Source organism: Lepus europaeus, chromosome 16, assembly GCF_033115175.1.
Source record: "Lepus europaeus isolate LE1 chromosome 16, mLepTim1.pri, whole genome shotgun sequence".
Taxonomy (NCBI): domain Eukaryota; kingdom Metazoa; phylum Chordata; class Mammalia; order Lagomorpha; family Leporidae; genus Lepus; species Lepus europaeus.
This window is the reverse complement of record NC_084842.1, coordinates 27,023,308-27,041,366: the sequence shown is the minus strand read 5'-3', so window position 1 is coordinate 27,041,366 and position 18,059 is coordinate 27,023,308. Positions and strand designations below refer to the sequence as shown.

Below are 18,059 nucleotides of genomic sequence, written 5' to 3'. Positions count from 1 at the left end.
GATTTGCCTGATCATTTATGTTCTACTGCATGGTCACTTAGCAGAATTCTCCTGTGCTAATCAGGGTCACACAGTTGGGCCAAGATGACATTAGCTGCAGGGCCTCAGCTTGTGAACTTGACATCCTCGTCCCTGTGGGTCAAGTAAGCAAACTGGCTTTGCTTTAAGCCTTGAGGTTTATGTTTCTAAAAATGTTTTGTTTCTGAGAGTTATTTTATTGTCATAATCAAGAGGCAGAATGTATGAGGATTGGAAGCACAGACTTTGGAACCAGGTGCCATGGGTTCAGATCCTACTTGTGTCTCCTACTGACTTTGGGGGAGGTAGTTAATCTCTCTTCAAATGGGGATAGTAACGTTACATACCTTACAAGGATAAGCCAAGTCTCTGTAGGTGGATATAGTAGGCCCACATACAGATGGAAACATACATGTTCAGATACTCAGGAAATCCGAATACATTTTTAAAAATGTATTATTGGTTTTATTAGAACGGCGGAGAGACAGAGATTTCCCATCTACCAGCTCACTCCCCAAAATGCCCAGGGCATCAAGGCTGGGCCAGGGTGATGCCAGGAGCTGGGAGCTCATTCTGAGCCTCCTCCCTGGGCGGCAGGGACACAAGTGCTTGAGCCATCACGTGGTGCCTCCCAGGGTGCGCATTGGCAGGAAGCTGGAACTGGAAGTGGAGCGAGAACTCGAATGCAGGCATTTCTCTGCGGGGTGGGGAACCTTTTTCTGCCATTTGGATATTTATAACATCATTCGTGGGCCATACAAAACTGTCAACTGAAAAATTAGCCTGCTATAGATTTACTGCATTTTGATTCCTTCCGGGGTTGCCTTGGCAGGGCCAGGCCAAATGACCCACAGACTGACTGTTCCCCTGCAGGTGCAGGCGTCCCAAGCAGTGTCTTAACCACTCTGCCAAAATGCCTGCCCCTGCATTGTCGTTTGTAACTTTCATCCCTTCTCCTCCCGGATTTAGGATTTTTTTTTAACCTACTTGTTGTCATAGAAACATGTAAATGTGTAACTGTCAAGAGGTAGGTGGTACTGTGGCCTGGAGCTTTCCTGCAGGCTCTTCAGTTGCCAAGGCTATCGATGTTTCTGTTTGGATCTCACTTTTTCATACATTTGTTAACAAGTTACATCACCGCATTCTTTCTCCTTTTTTTAAGATTTTATTTACTTGAGAGTAGAGTTACAGATAGTGAGTGGGAGAGACAGAAAATTCCTTCATCCGCTGGTTCATTCCCTAAATGGCCACAATGGCCGGAGCTAGGCCGATCCGAAGCCAGGAGCTTCTTTCAGGTTTCCCATGTGAGTACAGGGGCCCAGGCGTGGGCCATCTTACCCTATTTTCCCAGGCTACAGCAGAGAGCTGGGTTGGAAGAGCAGCAGCTAGGATACAAACTGGCGCCTGTATGGGATGTTGGCGCCAGAGGCGGAGACACAGCCCACTGTGCCGCAGCACCGGCCCATCATTGCGCTCTTAAGGGACTGATGGGGCAGACTCTCTGTTCTTCCACTAATCTGACTATGCCTAACAAGAATGGGCTGAATTAAGTGGATTTGGACAGTCTTGTAATGCTCAAAACTCAAAGAAACTTGATTAACCTTGAGCTGCTTGGGTAGGAAGCCCAAGTGCTGAGCTCCAAACTCAGGCTATGGTGTGGAGAGGAAATAATACATTAGAAGGGACAATCAGGACCAAAGCATTTCTGAGAGGGTGTAAAAGGTACAGCGGACGAGCTGTTTAAACAGTGCATGAGGGAGACCTGGCTTCATACCAGTTAGTGCAGGCTTGGGTGTACTGTCTTAGACTATGTGGCCGTAGAGTCCAGAACAGAAAGAGGAAGGGCTGGGGGGAGACCATACCTGGTAGACAGCCTTGCAGGAGCGAGACGGAGTGGCCAGAGCAGGACTGAAGGAGGAGCCTGGAGGGCAGAGGACTTGAAAATCTTCAGACGGGGGAAGGGGCAGAAGAGGGCATATTTAACAACATCCAAGGCAAAGTGTCCACCAGCCAACAAGACACGGTCTGCAAGCCTGCTAGTGGCTAACCTGTTGTCAGCTGGAGAAGACCCAGCTGAATCCTGGGGCCAGGTTACTGTTTGCAGCTGTTGGATGAGTTACCCGGCAAGGGCTCTAGGTTCCCACAGCTTCGCCGGGGCAGCTTGGGAATCCCTGTGTGCCCTGATGGCAGGGTGCATGTGGACTCACCGGGGGCCGGAGGGCGCATCTTGCTGTGCCAGGGCCTGAGCTCTGTGGGAGGACGTGTTTGAGGCCAGGCTGAATCCAGGAGTTAGGCTATGGGGAGGATTTTAGCCTGGGACCCTTCCAACTGGGATAGGCTGGGGGCTCGTGACGTCGCTCTGCTTCCCAGCCTGCTTTGTACCCTGCGCTTTTTGTGCTCTTGTAGCTTAGCTGCGGTGTTCCTGAGGATGTGGGGAAAGGGGTGGTACAGACACCTTCTGTTGCCCGAACCCATTTAGCTTCCGAGAGCGAGAGCGAGCGGGTTAACTGATCGGAATCTGCATGGGGAGACAGTGAGAGGTGCCTGAGAGCGGGTTAACTGATCAGTATCTGCATGGGGAGACAGTGAGAGGTGCCTGTTTTGCCGTGACTTAGGTTGGGAGCATTGGGCAGGATTATCACTGATGCAGTAGAATTCGTTTCTTCGTTATTCCCTTCCTCTCGGACTCCATTTTCCTCTCTGGTTTTTACATGATTGCTGCTCGGTCCTCTCCTAATTCCCGCCCCCTTTTCCTCTGAGATGTTTACGTGTTGTTTCTTGTACTCTAAATAAACACTGAACATTTTCTCTAAGGTTCTGATGAAATGTGTGTGTGTGTGTGTCTGTGTAAATGCAGGGCACATAGATAGGTGAGAGTTATGCAGTGTGGGGTTAACGAGCATTGTACAAATAGTGCAGTGAAAAGGACATTTTTACGCAGATATATAATTGATTTCTCTGATCTTACACATAGAAATTAAACTGAAAAAAAGGCAGCCGGAACAGCAGCCTTAAAAATCCCATGAATCCTACCACCCGGTGTGGTTTGAGTTGTGTTGCGAGCTGGGGAGAACCTCATGCTGAGAGCGAGTTCCTGACATAGTGACCTCATTCCCAACGCTGCCTTTATCGGCAGCGGCAGAAGCTGCACTGGCTGGTGCGGGGCGAGCTGCGCTGGCTGCCCGGGCTGCGAGCCTGGCGGGGATGTGCCGGGAATGACGAGACTGGGGCTTGCAAAGACTTGCACGGCAGCTGGAATTCATGACAAATAGCTCACTGCAGCTAAACTTTGATCCAGTGTACAGTAGAACCGCCTGTTACACACAGGAAGGAGATTTCGTCCTTCATCACAATGAAAAGCCAGCCTTAAAAAAAAAATAGGACAATGTGTCAGGTCTATAATTACGGACCGGTGAGTATATGATGCTAGATCAATTTTACTGTGTGTGCTTCTTCAAGCATCTGGAGGTATGTGCCCTTTTTACTGTTTTAACAATGAAAAAAAAAATTGAATTGGTGCTGATGCATGCGCGGGGGACCTGGGTCCCTTGGAGACAGGGATGTGCCCCCTTGCAGCCCCGTGCCCGGGTCTCGGCGCTGGACAAAGGAGCCCGCCCAGACAGACAGAGGCTGTAGCTTTTCTTGGAGCGATGACTCACTCGAGCTCACAAAGGATTCTGGGCAGGGTGGCGAGAAGTCAGCTTGGCTGATCGTCCCTATGACTTCACTTTGCAGGGAAGGAGCAGGAGGAGTGACACTGCAGATTCCCGAGGCTCTGCAGTGCGATGTTGCTAAGTGCGAGTGGCTGTGATGTATGGGCTAGGCGAGGCACAGGGTCCCAGCTGCTCTGTGCAAACAGGATAAAAGAATGCTAAAGAGGATCCTTTTTTTTTTTTTTTTCTTCCTTAAAATAACGTTACCAGGAAAGCCCACTCAGAAAGCCTGTTAGAGGTGCTTTCTGCCAGCTCCTGAACTGAACTTGTCCCAGTATCTCAAGCCCTGAGTTGTAAGAAGAGCTGAGAGTTCTGGAACTCATTTTGTAAAGTAGATCTACGAAGGTCACGTACGAGATTGCTGTCGTGGCCCACGGGCCCTCCGGAGCCAATCGGAAATGCTCATCTAGGATAACTGTACTCGAAAGTTCACTCTTTCTTCTTATTGCAGATTCTAGGACGTCCGTTTCTGTTACTGGCTCCTTCTTGTGCTTGGATGCAACCCCCTAGCATGCACCAGGCTTTAGCGCCAAAGCTACCTGGGGGATGGAGCCAGTCCAGAAAGGGTCAGGTAGGTTTCCCCTGCTTTTATTTCAAGCATTGTTGTGTGCGAGGAAATATGGGGCAAATGTCTCCAGCACCTGTGATCAGGGCACGTTGTATGCTGGACAGTGGTCTCCCTGTGGCGGTCCCCACCCCCATGGCCTCTGTCTGCAGCAGTCTGGAGCCTGCAGCACAGGGGGCCCCACCCGCCTGACTCATCCCACGGTGTCGCATCAGCACTGGAGCATCAACAGCCGTAGGACTTGCGAGTAGGAAACTCACTGCCGCAGATTTCCGTCAGCCATGTGTGTTTTTTCACTCCTCAGAGGCATTCAGTAAACATTATTTGAAATTTGTTTCTTCTTCATTGAAATCTAGTCTCTGAAATTCTGCGTGTGATTTGGCCTGTTAACCTCCATGCAACGCCCTAAGATCCAAGGCAGGCTGGTTTACTTGCACGGGGACCGTTTCCAAGACTCACATTGTATTGAGGCTGAGGTTAACTGCTAAGGAAGTCAGCGAATTTCACCACGGTCTGCCCGAGGACTCAGATTATGACAGAGCTGGTTTCTTACAACATCCATGTGCTTTTCCCAACAAAAGCTTTTTTCTTCTTTAAAGATTATAATGAAATGATGTTGGTTCTGCACAGTGAATCACATGCTACGTGTCCAAAGTGAAACTTGACCCATCTGGAAGCACAGTTTTACCACCTCGTTAAATGTATGGAGCTCTGGTTTATTAATGATATTCCCAAGAGTCTCGAACCCCTTATGTTATCTGCAAGATTAATTAGAACACTTTTATATAACACGAACTCTGTTTTAGGTAGAACCTTGAACATCCCTTTTCTCTTTGCGGTCACACCCATCCCCACAGCTCACACTTTCAAGGAGAAGAAAACACGTTTCCTTTCTTCATCATCAAGGTGGCTCTTCTTTGTGTCCTCATAGCCAAGTTGAGGATGTTAAGTTGGCTGTAAAGGGCTTTGAGTTAGGAGAAACACAAGCATGGGATGTTGTAAGTTTAATTATATGAAGTCCTTACACCCATCCCTTGTGCTCTGTTGGGGTCTCCCACGTAAGTCCCCCGCAGAAGGAGAGCATTTCTTGGTCCTTGGAATGCCTAGAGGAGAACTAATTTGGTAGCCATTCATGTTTCTTGTTACAGTTCTAAGGATGTTTGAACAGTAATGTGAATATTTTATAATTGCTTATGTTTCCACGCATTTGTATCTTGTTTTCCCACCTCACTGGCAAGCTCGGTGAGGGCAGGGGTCAAGATCCATGCCTTTTTCTACAGTTCACAGCTTCTGACAGTTCCTTATGTGTGGCAGCCAGTGCGTGGTCAGGTAAGAAGGGCGGTGGCTGCCATGATCTCAGTTGTGAATTTTAAGAATCCTCACGGGGTAGACCAAAGGGAAGGCAGACCACAGGCCCATGCAGGACTTGCTGTAAAATCTGATTGTTCTGACCTGGAGATGGGGTTACCGCCTGCAAGGCTGCCTTGTGCAGCTGGTGGAGGCCTGTCATCAGTGAGGGACAGACGTGAACGTGGGGCTCTGAAACGTGGATGTCGGTTGTGCTTGACTAGAATTTCGTCGAATGAGCCATCCTTAAGCGAGGAGACTGCTGAACTCTGGGAGTCCCTTTTGTGAATCCCACGGGACATTGTCCTTGGAAGAGACAACCATAGTGGCTGTTCCTGTTTTACATCCCACCAGAAATTGTGTAACTCCCAGTGTCACTGATCTTTTTCTACCTGCTGAGTATCCCTTAACCAAGATGCTTGGGCCCAGACGTGTTTCCGATTTCAGACTGTTTGGGATTCGGGAACATTTACATAGACTTCACTGGTTGGACGTCCCTAATCTGAAAATCCAAAGCCAGAAGTGCTCCAGTATCTGAAATATTCCAGAGTTAGGGCATTTCTGACGTCAGGTTTCCAGGTTAGAGAGCTCAGCCTCAGCTGTGGGTACTTAGTCACCTGCTGAGTTTCTTTTCTCTTCCTTGGGTAGAGAACTGGCCCAGGCCTAAATTGGAAATTGACCAACTGTCTCTGATACCCTTGTAAGTCAATCCGTGCTATTTCCAGTCTGCTACTGCCCTTCTCCCCCAGCCCAGTGGTGACATCCCAAATGTTAGATGTTGATAGATCTTAACTTTTCTGCCTCCCAGCCAAAATATTCCATTCACTCGGTACGGACACTCACCACTAAGAATCAAGAGGAAAGCAATCTGGTTGTACTAATTTGTTCTAGGTTAGGAAAGACTGCCGTTCTCTTTGCCCAAAGATGGTTCAGCTTTTAAAAAAGACTTCTTTGTACTACCAAATGAATTTCCTTTTGGTAGAAATTGAAACTATAAAAAAGTAAACTGGATAAATCTGTCATCTTAGGGAAGATACTATACTGTTAACTATTTATTACTTCTTAGCTATCAGGGATAGTATCCACATCAACATCCATTATCTCATTTAATCACCTCAATGACTGCGAGGTAAACATCCTGGTGTGCATTTTACAAAAGGAGAAATTGACACTCAAAAATTAATTTTTTCCAAGTCACAACTGATGGGGATAAGAAAACTGGGCTGTCAACCTAATTTTTTAAATTTGTATTTATTTATTTTCATTTTTTATTTGAGACAGACAGGCACCTCTCCCGTTCACTGCCTCACTCCTCAGTTGCCTGCAAAGGCTCAGGCTGGGCCAGGCCAAAGTTAGGAGCCACAAACTCAATCCCACGTGGATGGCAGGCACCCAATGACTTGAGCCATCACCTGCTACTTTCTAAGATGTACATTAGCAGGAAACTGGAATTTGAAGCAGAGCTGGGACTTGAACCCAAACACCCTGATATGAGCTGTGGGTGTCCCAAGATTTAACTGCTTCAACAAATGTCCATCGCGTGAGCCTACTGTTTTGCCTCAACTCCACGGTCTTTACCTCTGTCTTGTAATGCCAGCCTTGGAAAGAAAAGTTACTTATGGGTATCGTGAGATGGAAGCTTCCTCTGTGTGTTCTGACTGTTTTGATGCTCTGGACTTTCATTCAGTCCTCTGAATTCTTAGATTTTTTTTTTTTTTCCAGAAAAACCTGTGTAGCAGTAGAAGGGGTGGTAGGATGTTCAGTTATTGGGGAGTCAGTAGCAGTCATTCAGTTTAGTTTTGTTAATTGGAACTATCAATCTATTCATATTTGGGCTACATTTAATTAGGCCTTCTCACTTTATTAGAATTGCATATTGCCGAAATCAGTTCCAGTGTAGTTGCTATACCTACACTGATGAAGCAGAGGTTGAGAAACATGTGTGATGGTTTTAACTTACAATGAGGACAGAGGAATAATCCTGGGGATGTGAGATGGATTTATAGGACTGTAGCTGAGAAGTGCCCTCAGTGGCAGTTGGAGAATCCAGTGTGTCTCTAGTGATAGACTGGGTTCTGCCATAGGCTGGAGATGGAAGGAAGGTGCATCCTGGCTCAGCAGGCATTCAGGTTCTGTCCTGTGTGGAATAATATTCATTTATGGTAAAGAAAAGGAAGACACTGTTTGACACAGAAACTCCTGTTAGCCAGGTATCTTACAGAATTGCATGAAATCTGAGAGATCTTCATTGTTGGCAGCTAGGACTGGTATTTCATTGTGCTTTTATCCCTGGTGGTAAATGGCTTGAACTTCCTTCTGGAAGAGGGACTATAGAACAAGGTAGCAGCGGGTGCTGGGAAACGTCTTGCAGATAGCAGGGCCTTGGTTGTAAGACCTGTGGATTGAACCAGCTTTGGAGTCGCCGCCGTGTGAACAACACTCCGTTCGTTTCTATTCCCTGGTGCCTAACACACACCGTGCTTGTACTAGCAGCTGTTGGTCTGTCACGTGGAGCCTCAGTGAAGGTGTGAATCGCTGAAGCGTGCAGTTGGTCAGATGGCTCATGCGTCCACCCTAACTTTACAACAGCAGATCTACTGCAGGTAGCAGGTGGCCCCAAAGTGTTAGCTGTGGTGGTCAGAGAAGATGCCTGGAGTCGCGTCTGGGCACGGTGAAGCTGGCACCCTGGCCGTGGACTTGCACGCATCACCGTCCTTTGAATGCACTTCTGTGGCTGCTCTCCTCCTCTCCGGCAGTTGCCAAATCTCAGTCACAGAGCATGGCTGACATGACTAATGAAAGCGTGTAGACCGGGAAGTTGGCGGGTTTCTTCTGTGAACCAGTAAGCCGATTGATAGGTCAGTTCAACTAGCTACGGTTCTCTGCAGAAAGATTCAACTGACAGTGGGGAATGTCAGTGCTCTTTTGTGGGCGTGCCTTAGCCACCGTGATTATTCCTGTTGGACGCGGCTCTCCTTAGAAGCTTCTTGGTAACTCATTGCTAAAGAACAACCTCAATAGGAGCCTCCGGTTTACATTCTCTTTTTTTTTTAATTTTTTTTTTTAATTTTTATTTATTTATTTATTTATTTATTTTTGACAGGCAGAGTGGACAGTGAGAGAGAGAGACAGAGAGAAAGGTCTTCCTTTAGCCGTTGGTTCACCCTCCAATGGCCGCCACGGTAGCGCGCTGCGGCCGGCGCACCACGCTGTTCCGATGGCAGGAGCCAGGTGCTTATCCTGGTCTCCCATGGGGTGCAGAGCCCAAACACTTGGGCCATCCTCCACTGCACTCCCTGGCCACAGCAGAGAGCTGGCCTGGAAGAGGGGCAACCGGGACAGGATCGGTGCCCCAACCGGGACTAGAACCCGGTGTGCCGGCGCCGCAAGGCAGAGGATTAGCCTGTTGAGCCACGGCACCGGCTACATTCTCTTTTTTTAAAAAATTAAAACAGTTTATTCAAATAATAGCTTAGGAATTAGACTTTCCTTAAGAGACCCACCAGGTGTTGAAATAAAACATTATGAAACTTTAGGAAAGTTGTTAATAGAATTTCTAAATATTCTAAGAATTCAGTTTTTTTAATGTCAGGTTTCTTTCCATTGAGGGTTGCAATAAAAGCTCACCCATAAATTTCTGAAATCGATGGCATTTAAAACAAACCCACTGTAAACTGGTCAAAGTGCTTTTTTCAATGCCAGTTTTCTTTTAAATTTCAAATACAAACATTTGAAAGTCAAATACAGTAATCTAGTTTCAAAGGAAAGCTACTTAAAACGTAGCAGCATGGGAGTTAATGGGAGCCACATGCTCTGTCTCCCTGTCTGGGGCTGTGGTCTTCAAGAGATTGTGTGGGAAAGCAGTTATGTGTTTTCTTAGAACAACTTTTTAAAAACATTGTAGCAGACCTTCTGTTACAAGAAGCGCACCGTATTTACACATAAAATAGGGGTTAATAAATTGAATTAAATTGTAAAACACAAGATTTGTCCGATGCTGTACATCAGAGAAGTTATTCACTTAACTGTAACTTCAGAGTAACTTCTGATTTCCCCAAACCCAAGGACATTTACAATAAAACTTGGCCAATTAGTAGCTGTGTGAATAGTTTGTTGAAAGGAGTAGAGTTGCACTGTCCCCGGGCCACTGTGTGCTTCCCAGGCACGTGTGGCTGTGTTTATGAGGAGCCAGAGTATCTCCTCCACGTGCTAATTTTACTGGCATCCATAATTTTAACTTTAGTGTTAATTTCAGAGAACAAAAAGGCTTTGGTCCCGAGGAACACAGGACTTTGAATTAGGAAGAGTAAATTATGAAGGCTTTATTACAAGGGAAGAAATTAATAGCCAATATAGTTAGCCATTTCTTTTCAAATTAAAGCCTGCTTTTTTTCAGATCAGATGAGCGTTAAAGTAGTTTCGCAGCCCAGTGGAAGTGGAGCTAGCCAGGAGTGCCGTGTCGTGCTGCTATCCAGAGTCCTGCTGCCTTCTGTGGGAGCTCGGAAATTTGGAGCCTGAAAGACTCTGCCGTCTTTCCATTCAAACCCTCATTTTACAAGTGAGCAAACAGGCACAGGGTGCGTAGTTTTGTTTGAAGAGACTGGGTGCTCATCCAAAATATCTCCTTGAATTTTTACCTTGGAAATTCTCCAGTTACAAACTAATACAGTTTCAGAACTGCATTTGTAAGTCGGTTATTTTGACACATGAGCCTCAGTAAGGTTGCTTCAACCAGAGTGTAGATTAAATTAACATTTTCATGAAAAATGGTGCTTTAAAATGGACAGGATAATTCATACTGAATGCTGGTCCAGGAAGAGAAAGGCGGATTATTTAAAGAAGAATGAAGTGGAAGATGGAGGGGTACTTTCAAGGCTGTCATTTGCTGTGATGCAGTTCCCTTGGGGAGATCGTGGCTTTCCTCTTCTTACGTCGTCGTCGTATGAGGATGGTTACTTTAACTTGAAATGGAAAAGGGCACGTTTGCTTTTCTAGGAGGCATCTTTTGGAAATCTACAAAGGATGAGTTGTCACAAGTCACAGCCTAATCGTGTTGCTCTCCCTCAAATGCAAAGATTGGGTTGTTCAGAGGACCTGAGTTAGTGACTGAAAAATGAAAACTGCTCCTAAAGGCAGTTCTTCATATCGTTCTTTGGCCCACACCTAGAACCAAGATGCAAAGAATTTTGGAACTGGATTGCCTAAGGCACTTGATGTATTATAGGTATTTGAATATTTCTTGAAAGGATGAATTATGTGAGAGAGAATTATTTGAAGTCATTCCAACTAAAGAAACTGCCCAAAAGTTGGGAGACTAAAGAGAGCTTTTTTTTTTTTTAATTTTAATAGAGTGTTTAAACAGTAAAAACGCACATGCTTGATATAGATCTTTCCTGGGGTGGAGGGGACAACTGTGGACAATACAGCAGGCATCTGCAGGATGGCCACCTGTGGTCCCAGGCCCTCGTCAGCTGCGGGAGTGGTGGTAGTCACCAGTTCATTCTCCACAGTCGTCCAGGAGTGGTTTTCTAACACGAATAAGTCATGTGATTCCTCTGTGAAACATGGGTGGTGCCCCATCGGCAGCAAGAATAAGATCTCAGCCTCCTGGTCTACCAGGATCTGGCCCCCAGCCTGCTCCAGAGGGGCCCAGGTACATCCCAACTCCCCCCGGGGCTCAGCGTGCTGCTTCCTGCTCTGCCCACACTCTTTCCTGCCTCTAGTGCAGGAGAGCCACCCCTCACCTCCCCGTCAGCAATGCCTTACACGGAAGCAGCATCCACAGTTTCACCCACCTTCAAGGGGACTTAAGAAAGCTTGGGGAGAAATGGAATCAAAAGATGCATTTATTTTGGTGCAACAAGTTTTTTAATTCCATGCACTTTTTTTCATAATAAGCATTTCCATGAACTTTTTGAAGGCCCCTGGCATTTTGGATGTTAAATGCTTTTAAAACTGAAGTTTGCTTACCATTGCAATGTTTTCATGTTTTCTCACATTTTAAATTCACTTAACAGAAAGGTATTGGATCCCTGTTCTGTCCAAGGCCCTGTGTTCAGTTTATCAGAATGATCCTAGATTTGATCCTAGAGTTGATAAATATCCATTGAAGCCTATATGTAAAAGGATGCTTGTAAGAAAATAAACTTAAATGAAATCTATTTACCCTTTTTTTAGAACAATAGGATGGAAATATAACAGTTTAAACTTTATTAACCCACAAAATACTTTTGAGTTTTTAGATGAGTGATTCTTATGAAGGACTTCAGAACTAATTCTGAAGATAGAGAAATCCATCCATGTAAATTGTAGATTAAGTAATTTATAGCTCATGGTTTATGTAAAATGTGGTGGCATTTGTAGATTATTGTGACCAATAATACTTTTACAGTCCTTTCATTCTGTTGTGTTTTTGTTTGACAAGGTAAATGTAGTCCAGTTGGAAGAATTTTCTAGTAGCACACTTTGAGAATTAGTTGGCTCATTAAGTAGGTAGATATAGCATCCATAAAATAGTGGTAAACCTGAATAATATATCATGTTGTATTAAGAGATACCTGTGATTCCTTTAACATAGATCTTAAATGCATATTCTAAACCTCACTTAATATATACTTATTTTTCTGTGTTAACTGCTATGTTTTGGGAGACTGATGTTCATGAAATTATTCAGGATAGTCTTAAAGATTGCATAGTTGAGTATATTTTATCTCTTTTAGTTTGTTTTCAATTATTTAGCAAAAACATGAGTTAAATCACAATCCTTTAAAACATTGAGAAATTCCTTGGATTATGTTATAAATGGAGATTCATTCATTCAGCAAACATTTATTAGGTGTCTGGGGTGAGCATTGCATCATTTTACATACTGGGAACGTGGTGTTCACAATTCCTTTGGTCATGGATCCTACATCCTAGTGGGTGAGACACAGTAAACTAGTACACACATACACACACACACACAGTGAAGACAGTCACTCAGTCAGTTGGATCAGTGTTAGATCTGGGAGTCAGTCACGGCTGGGCTCCCTGAGGAGGCAGTGTTTAAACTGAGACCTAAAGGATGAGAACCAGTCAGATGCAAAAAGGTCCTACGGAGCTGAGAGAAAGCTTGGTGTGTTTAAGAGAACAGAGGCGGCTGTGAGCATGACATGGGGAGGGAGGTGGGGATGGGGTAGACCAGGTGGTCCCAGAGGTAGGTGGGCACCCTCAGATCCTGTGGGCCCACAATTGTAAGACTAGTAGGGATTCCCAATTTCCCATAGGTGCTGTCTTCAGTTGTTGTAGGATTCTGTTCAGGAAGGTGCTGTGCTGTGCTGTGTGTATTCCCAAGGGGAACCTGGCTGCTGTGTGGGCAAGAGGGAAGGCTGAACATCACTGGCCATGACGCTGGGCCAGGGGAAGACAGTGGTGGTTTGGAGGTGGAGAGGTGAGAAGAAGGTACTGGAGATGGAGCTGAGGGAACTGATCTTAGAAGCATGGGTAGAATTGCTGTTGGGGGTGGGCGTGGAAAGTGGGTAGGAAGTAGTTTCTCTTCGTGTAGTGTAAAAACAAGATGATGTGGAGATGGTTATTTAGAACACCCAAGTTCTGTTTTGTTGTATACCCTAAGTCAAAGCTTCTGCGTGTGTTCACTGTTACTGTGATACAACTCTTTTCTAGCAAATGCAGTTCAGACACACAAGGTTCGCTGCTGTTACAGCTGACTGCAGTGCACGAAAGGAAATTAAGAAGTGGCAGAGAAACTAAGATCATTTCAGCCAAAGGCAGAAGGGCATGATGTGAAGTAGTTAATTTTGGTAATGATTATTTCATTTTTGTAGACAACTCAAGTTTCCTCTAGTAATCTGCACAAAATCAGGAAATAGTCCAACCTGCATTTTTAAAATCATAGTTAATAATTTTGTGTCTTTGGTCTTCTGAGAAGTTCTTACTTTTTACAGGCAAATTTTAGAAGGTGTTAGCTTTCCAAATGGTAACAAACACAGATCAAAAGGTACTTGTGTTAGTCTGTTTTCTATTGAGGTAATAAAATACTTGAGCCTAGGTACTTATAAAGAAATGAAGGTTTATTTATCTCACAGTTGTGCAGGGTTCAAATCCACCAAGACCAATCACTTTGGCCTCTGGTGAGGGCATCATGACTGTGGCATCATGGGAGGGACATGGTGAGACAGGACGACCGGGAGGGGCCGGGCTTGCTCTTTTATAGCAGCTCTCACGAGAGAGGTAAGCTGGGTCCTGTGACCCAGAACTGCATTGCTTCTTTCCAGGGGCGGGGCCCTCAATGACCTATTTAACACCCACTTGGGCTCCACCTCTTAAAGGTCCCCCACACTTCCCAACGTCTCCCCGTGGGGACCAAGCTTCCAGCAAGCACATGAACCCTTAGAGGACACACTCAAACTGTATGCGGACCGGAGCAGCCCTGGAGTCAGCTTTGAGCTCCCTGATTGTCGGCGAATACCACCTTCCTTTTCATCTGACTTTTGCCTGGTGATTTTGAGGTCCATGTGGCTTGGCCAGCAACGTAGCAAGAAAGCTGGCCTCGATGGCTGTCTTCCTGTGCTGTAGGGGTGGAGTGAGAGAGAAGGAACCACGCACTGGAGTCTGAGAGTGTGGTGGAGTTACAGGGAGAGGACGAAGAACAGGTGTGGCTCCAGCGCCCCCGCCCACCTCTACTGCTGCCGCCTCTGGGGCATTTATTACCAGTTACTTTAGAAGACTTGGTTTGAATAGAGTACACAAGGTTTTCTTTCTAAAGCTTTCTAGGCAGTAGCAAACTTTCCCACTGAGCTGTCCCAGCCCACATTCTTCTGTCCCTTTGGAGTCACCATGTGCACTGAGCTTCACCCGCCAATCAGGGAAACTCACAGCCCCAGTATCAGGCCCAAATTCCATGCGCTGGCTTCTGCCAGAGGCTACCACACCACATGCTGGGAGACTTCCTCATTATGATACTTTTGTCCCTTGAGTCTCAGAAGTTTGTGGGCTCTGAGTTGGCCCAGTTCCTGGTTTCTGATGAGTTGTTATTTTTTTTAATCTCCTCTGGGCTCCTTTTCTGGATTTGGGCACTTCCCTGTCGCTCCAGCCATTGGGGCAGTGACCTGCTCTTTCCATGTCCATCTTGCAGAGGATGGAACCGCAACAGGGTTGATGGTTCCAGGGAGAGGGGAATATTGAACCGAGCTGGTTCAGTGAGCTGGCATTGAACCCAACCTTGGACCCTGGTGTCCTGCTGCTCTGTCTGTGCAGTTGCTGAACTTACCCCATGCAGAGCAGTCTTCATTCCCAGGCCCCGCTGCCTGCTTGCATCCACCAGTCCGTTTCCCATCTAGGCCATCAAAGCAGATTCAGTTGTTTCCCAACGACCCGTGCTCTCCTGCAGAGAGTGGCTGGGCACAGTCCTGAGTGCCCAGCAGTGAGGAGCCTGGTCTGCCAGAGCACTCACACAGCCTCTGGGAAGGGTCTTGTTCAAGGCCTTACGCAAAACAGAAATCCTGTGTCAGAAACAAAGGGGAGATAATGTGAGCACCTGCAGAAAGTAAGATTAGCGTTTGCCTTTTCTCTACGGCCTCTTTTTAAGTGAAGTTTTACAGAACACCAAAGGGTGAAACAGGGATCACTCAGGGGCCATGAACAGACTTTTTCCTGTTCTCTCAGCCCCTCCCTCTGCTGTGAAACTGCCACTCCAGAAATGTCTAGAAGATTCCAAGGATCCTTGAAACATACCAATCATTGCACTATGGTGTAAAAAATTTTTTAAATGAAGACATATATTTGCTCTACAGGTAAACAGCTCCTCCAGAGTCTCCATTCTTCACCATTTCGAGGCCAGGTCCTCAGCCTCTCCGGCCTCCATTGGCCTGATAGGGTGCCAACCTGAGCCAGTGTCCTGGGGAATTATCATCTGCTTCCTCTATAGCGTCTGCTTCCGCCAGGCCTTTCCTGATGCCCCTAGAGTCATCCTTCTGAAATTCACATCTGCCTTTGCTGTTCCTTAAATTCCTTCCAAGGCTTACCATGCCTCCTAGGATCAAGCCTTGGGGCATTCAGCTCCTTCCTCAGGGTTATTCCCCGCTTCCCATCTACAGCTGCTCGCAGGGGTTACCACTCCTGCTACCTCCCCTGTCTCCTAACCACTGGACACACTGCTGCTCACTCCTGCTACCTCCTCTGTCTCCTGACCACGGACACACTGCTGCTCACTCCTGCTACCTCCCCTGTCTCCTAACCGCTGGACACACTGCTGCTCACTCCTGCTACCTCCCCTGTCTCCTAACCGCTGGACACACTGCTGCTCACTCCTGCTACCTCCCCTGTCTCCTAACCGCTGGACACACTGCTGCTCACTCCTGCTACTTCCCTCTATCTCCTAACCACTGGACACACTGCTGCTCACTCCTGCTACCTCCTCTGTCTCCTGTGTCTCCTAACCACTGGACACACTGCTGCTCACTCCTGCTACCTCCCTCTATCTCCTAACCACTGGACACACTGCTGCTCACTCCTGCTACCTCCTCTGTCTCCTGTGTCTCCTAACCACTGGACACACTGCTGCTCACTCCTGCTACCTCCCCTGTCTCCTAACCACTGGACACACTGCTGCTCACTCCTGCTACCTCCCCTGTCTCCTAACCACTGGACACACTGCTGCTGAGCACTGGATTCAGAACGTGCATCCAGGGGGAAAACTTTATAACCTCCGCCTTCCAAGCGCCACCCTCACCCCCACCCCCAGGGGGTGCTCCACTGCCCTCTCCTCTCTGCCAGGAGCTGATTGTTCAGGCTGCTCTTGTGCACCTGTCACACAGCACTGTGAACTTGGAGCTACTGTCTGTCTCCTCCACTTAGGAACTCTGTGAGGACAGAGATGTTTGGGGGGGAGGGGAGCTATCTGCAGCTCCCAGCCCACCCACAGACGCCTGACACGGAAAGGCACTCAATATTTGAATGAATGAATCATCAAGTTACCACAAATGCATCTGTTGAGATGTGAATGACAGTTATTAAAGAAATCAGCTCCAAGTTAATAAAAACAGAAATCACTTTTCAAAGCTTTGTTGTTGCAAGAGCTTCAGGACTATTTAAACGAGAGCTCAGTTGTGAAGGGAAGTTCTATTTGTCACAGCAGCGGGAGCTGCCACGGCACATGGAGGTCTTTTCACCTGAGTGGAATTGGCTGTGGCGGTCACGCACGTGGTGTTCAGAGTTGTACATAATACAAGGGGTGGATGCAAGCCTGGAGGGGTTATATATGTGTGAGGGCGTGTGTCCGACAAATGGCCGGGTCTTTTAATGAACCACGCACTTGAAAATTGTCTTTCTGCAGGTGATGTATCACCAATCAGCATGTCGCCCATCAGTCAATCACAGTTTATTCCACTCGGGGAAATCCTTTGCTTGGCCATCTCAGCAATGAACTCGGCAAGAAAACCTGTCACCCAAGAAGCACTGATGGAGCACCTGACGACCTGTTTCCCAGGTAATGAGAAAAGAACATAACATGTGCCACATGGATGTGCGTTCTGGTTGCCATAGGACGTTACATGGACTGTTCTTCCCGTGTTTAAATATACTAGGAAAAATTGTTTGCCAAAATAGACCAGAAGCGTTTCTTCTGTAATTAACAATCAAGGCACCTGTGTTATGTAAAAAGTAATTTTATTTGTTTATTTATTCAAAAGGCAAAGTGACAGATTTTCCATCTGCTGGTTTATTCCCCAAATGGCCGCTGCAGCAGCCAGGGCTGGGCCAGGTGGAAGCCAGGAGCCTGAAACTCCATCTGGGTCTCCTGCGTGGGTAGCAGGGACCCAGGTGCCTGGGCCATCATCTGTTGCTTTCCCAGGCGCACTAGCAGGGAGCTGGACCATAGGCAGAACAGCTGGGACTTGAGCCAGCACTCTGAAGTGGGATGCTGCTGTTGCAGGCGGTGGCCTTACCCTGTGTACCATGATGGCAACCTGTGATACCTTTTTATTTGACACTGAGAGAAGGAAATTAAATTAGAATCCATGGAGAATCGGGTAGAAATGATGAGATTCCATTCAACATTTGCAAACCAACCTTCTTTAAATATGTGAACATGGCAGTTTAAGGAGCAAATGAAAAAAACTGTTGGTGCGAAGGGGTTAAACCTCTGAAAAAGTGATGTCAGAAATGGACACATCTTGCATGTTTCTTCCATGGCTTGATGAGCTTTTTTTTTTTTTTTTTAACTTGATAAATTAGTTAAGATTTCATTTTAAAAGAAAAAACCAAATGTTTGTCTTTGTCGTAAGTATTATAAAAGGATGGCCTCAGCCCAGCTGCTCCTGTGAATGGCACTTGGTGTTCCCAGGGCTAGGAGACGCTAAGATTTGGGATAAGCTAGAGCACACCAGCCCTGTTGCAAGAGGCAGCCCACGCTCAGTCCT

The 18,059-nt window shown here is 46.5% G+C and overlaps 1 protein-coding gene across 8 annotated transcripts in view; it reads left to right on the top strand.

Moving 5' to 3' along the window:
- The window catches only part of STOX2 (storkhead box 2), a 253,967-nt gene that overhangs the window by 214,117 nt on the left and 21,791 nt on the right, over positions 1-18,059 (top strand). For 6 of the 8 annotated variants that reach the window (XM_062213217.1, XM_062213212.1, XM_062213213.1 and 3 more), the window contains exon 2: positions 16,976-17,128. In XM_062213217.1, coding sequence (XP_062069201.1) covers positions 16,996-17,128 — 133 coding nt within the window. In that variant the 5' untranslated portion in view covers positions 16,976-16,995. Of the gene's footprint in view, positions 1-3,174; positions 3,431-4,256; positions 4,303-16,975; positions 17,129-18,059 lie in introns of those variants that run through there. The other 2 variants (XM_062213216.1, XM_062213215.1) reach the window with 2 other exon arrangements.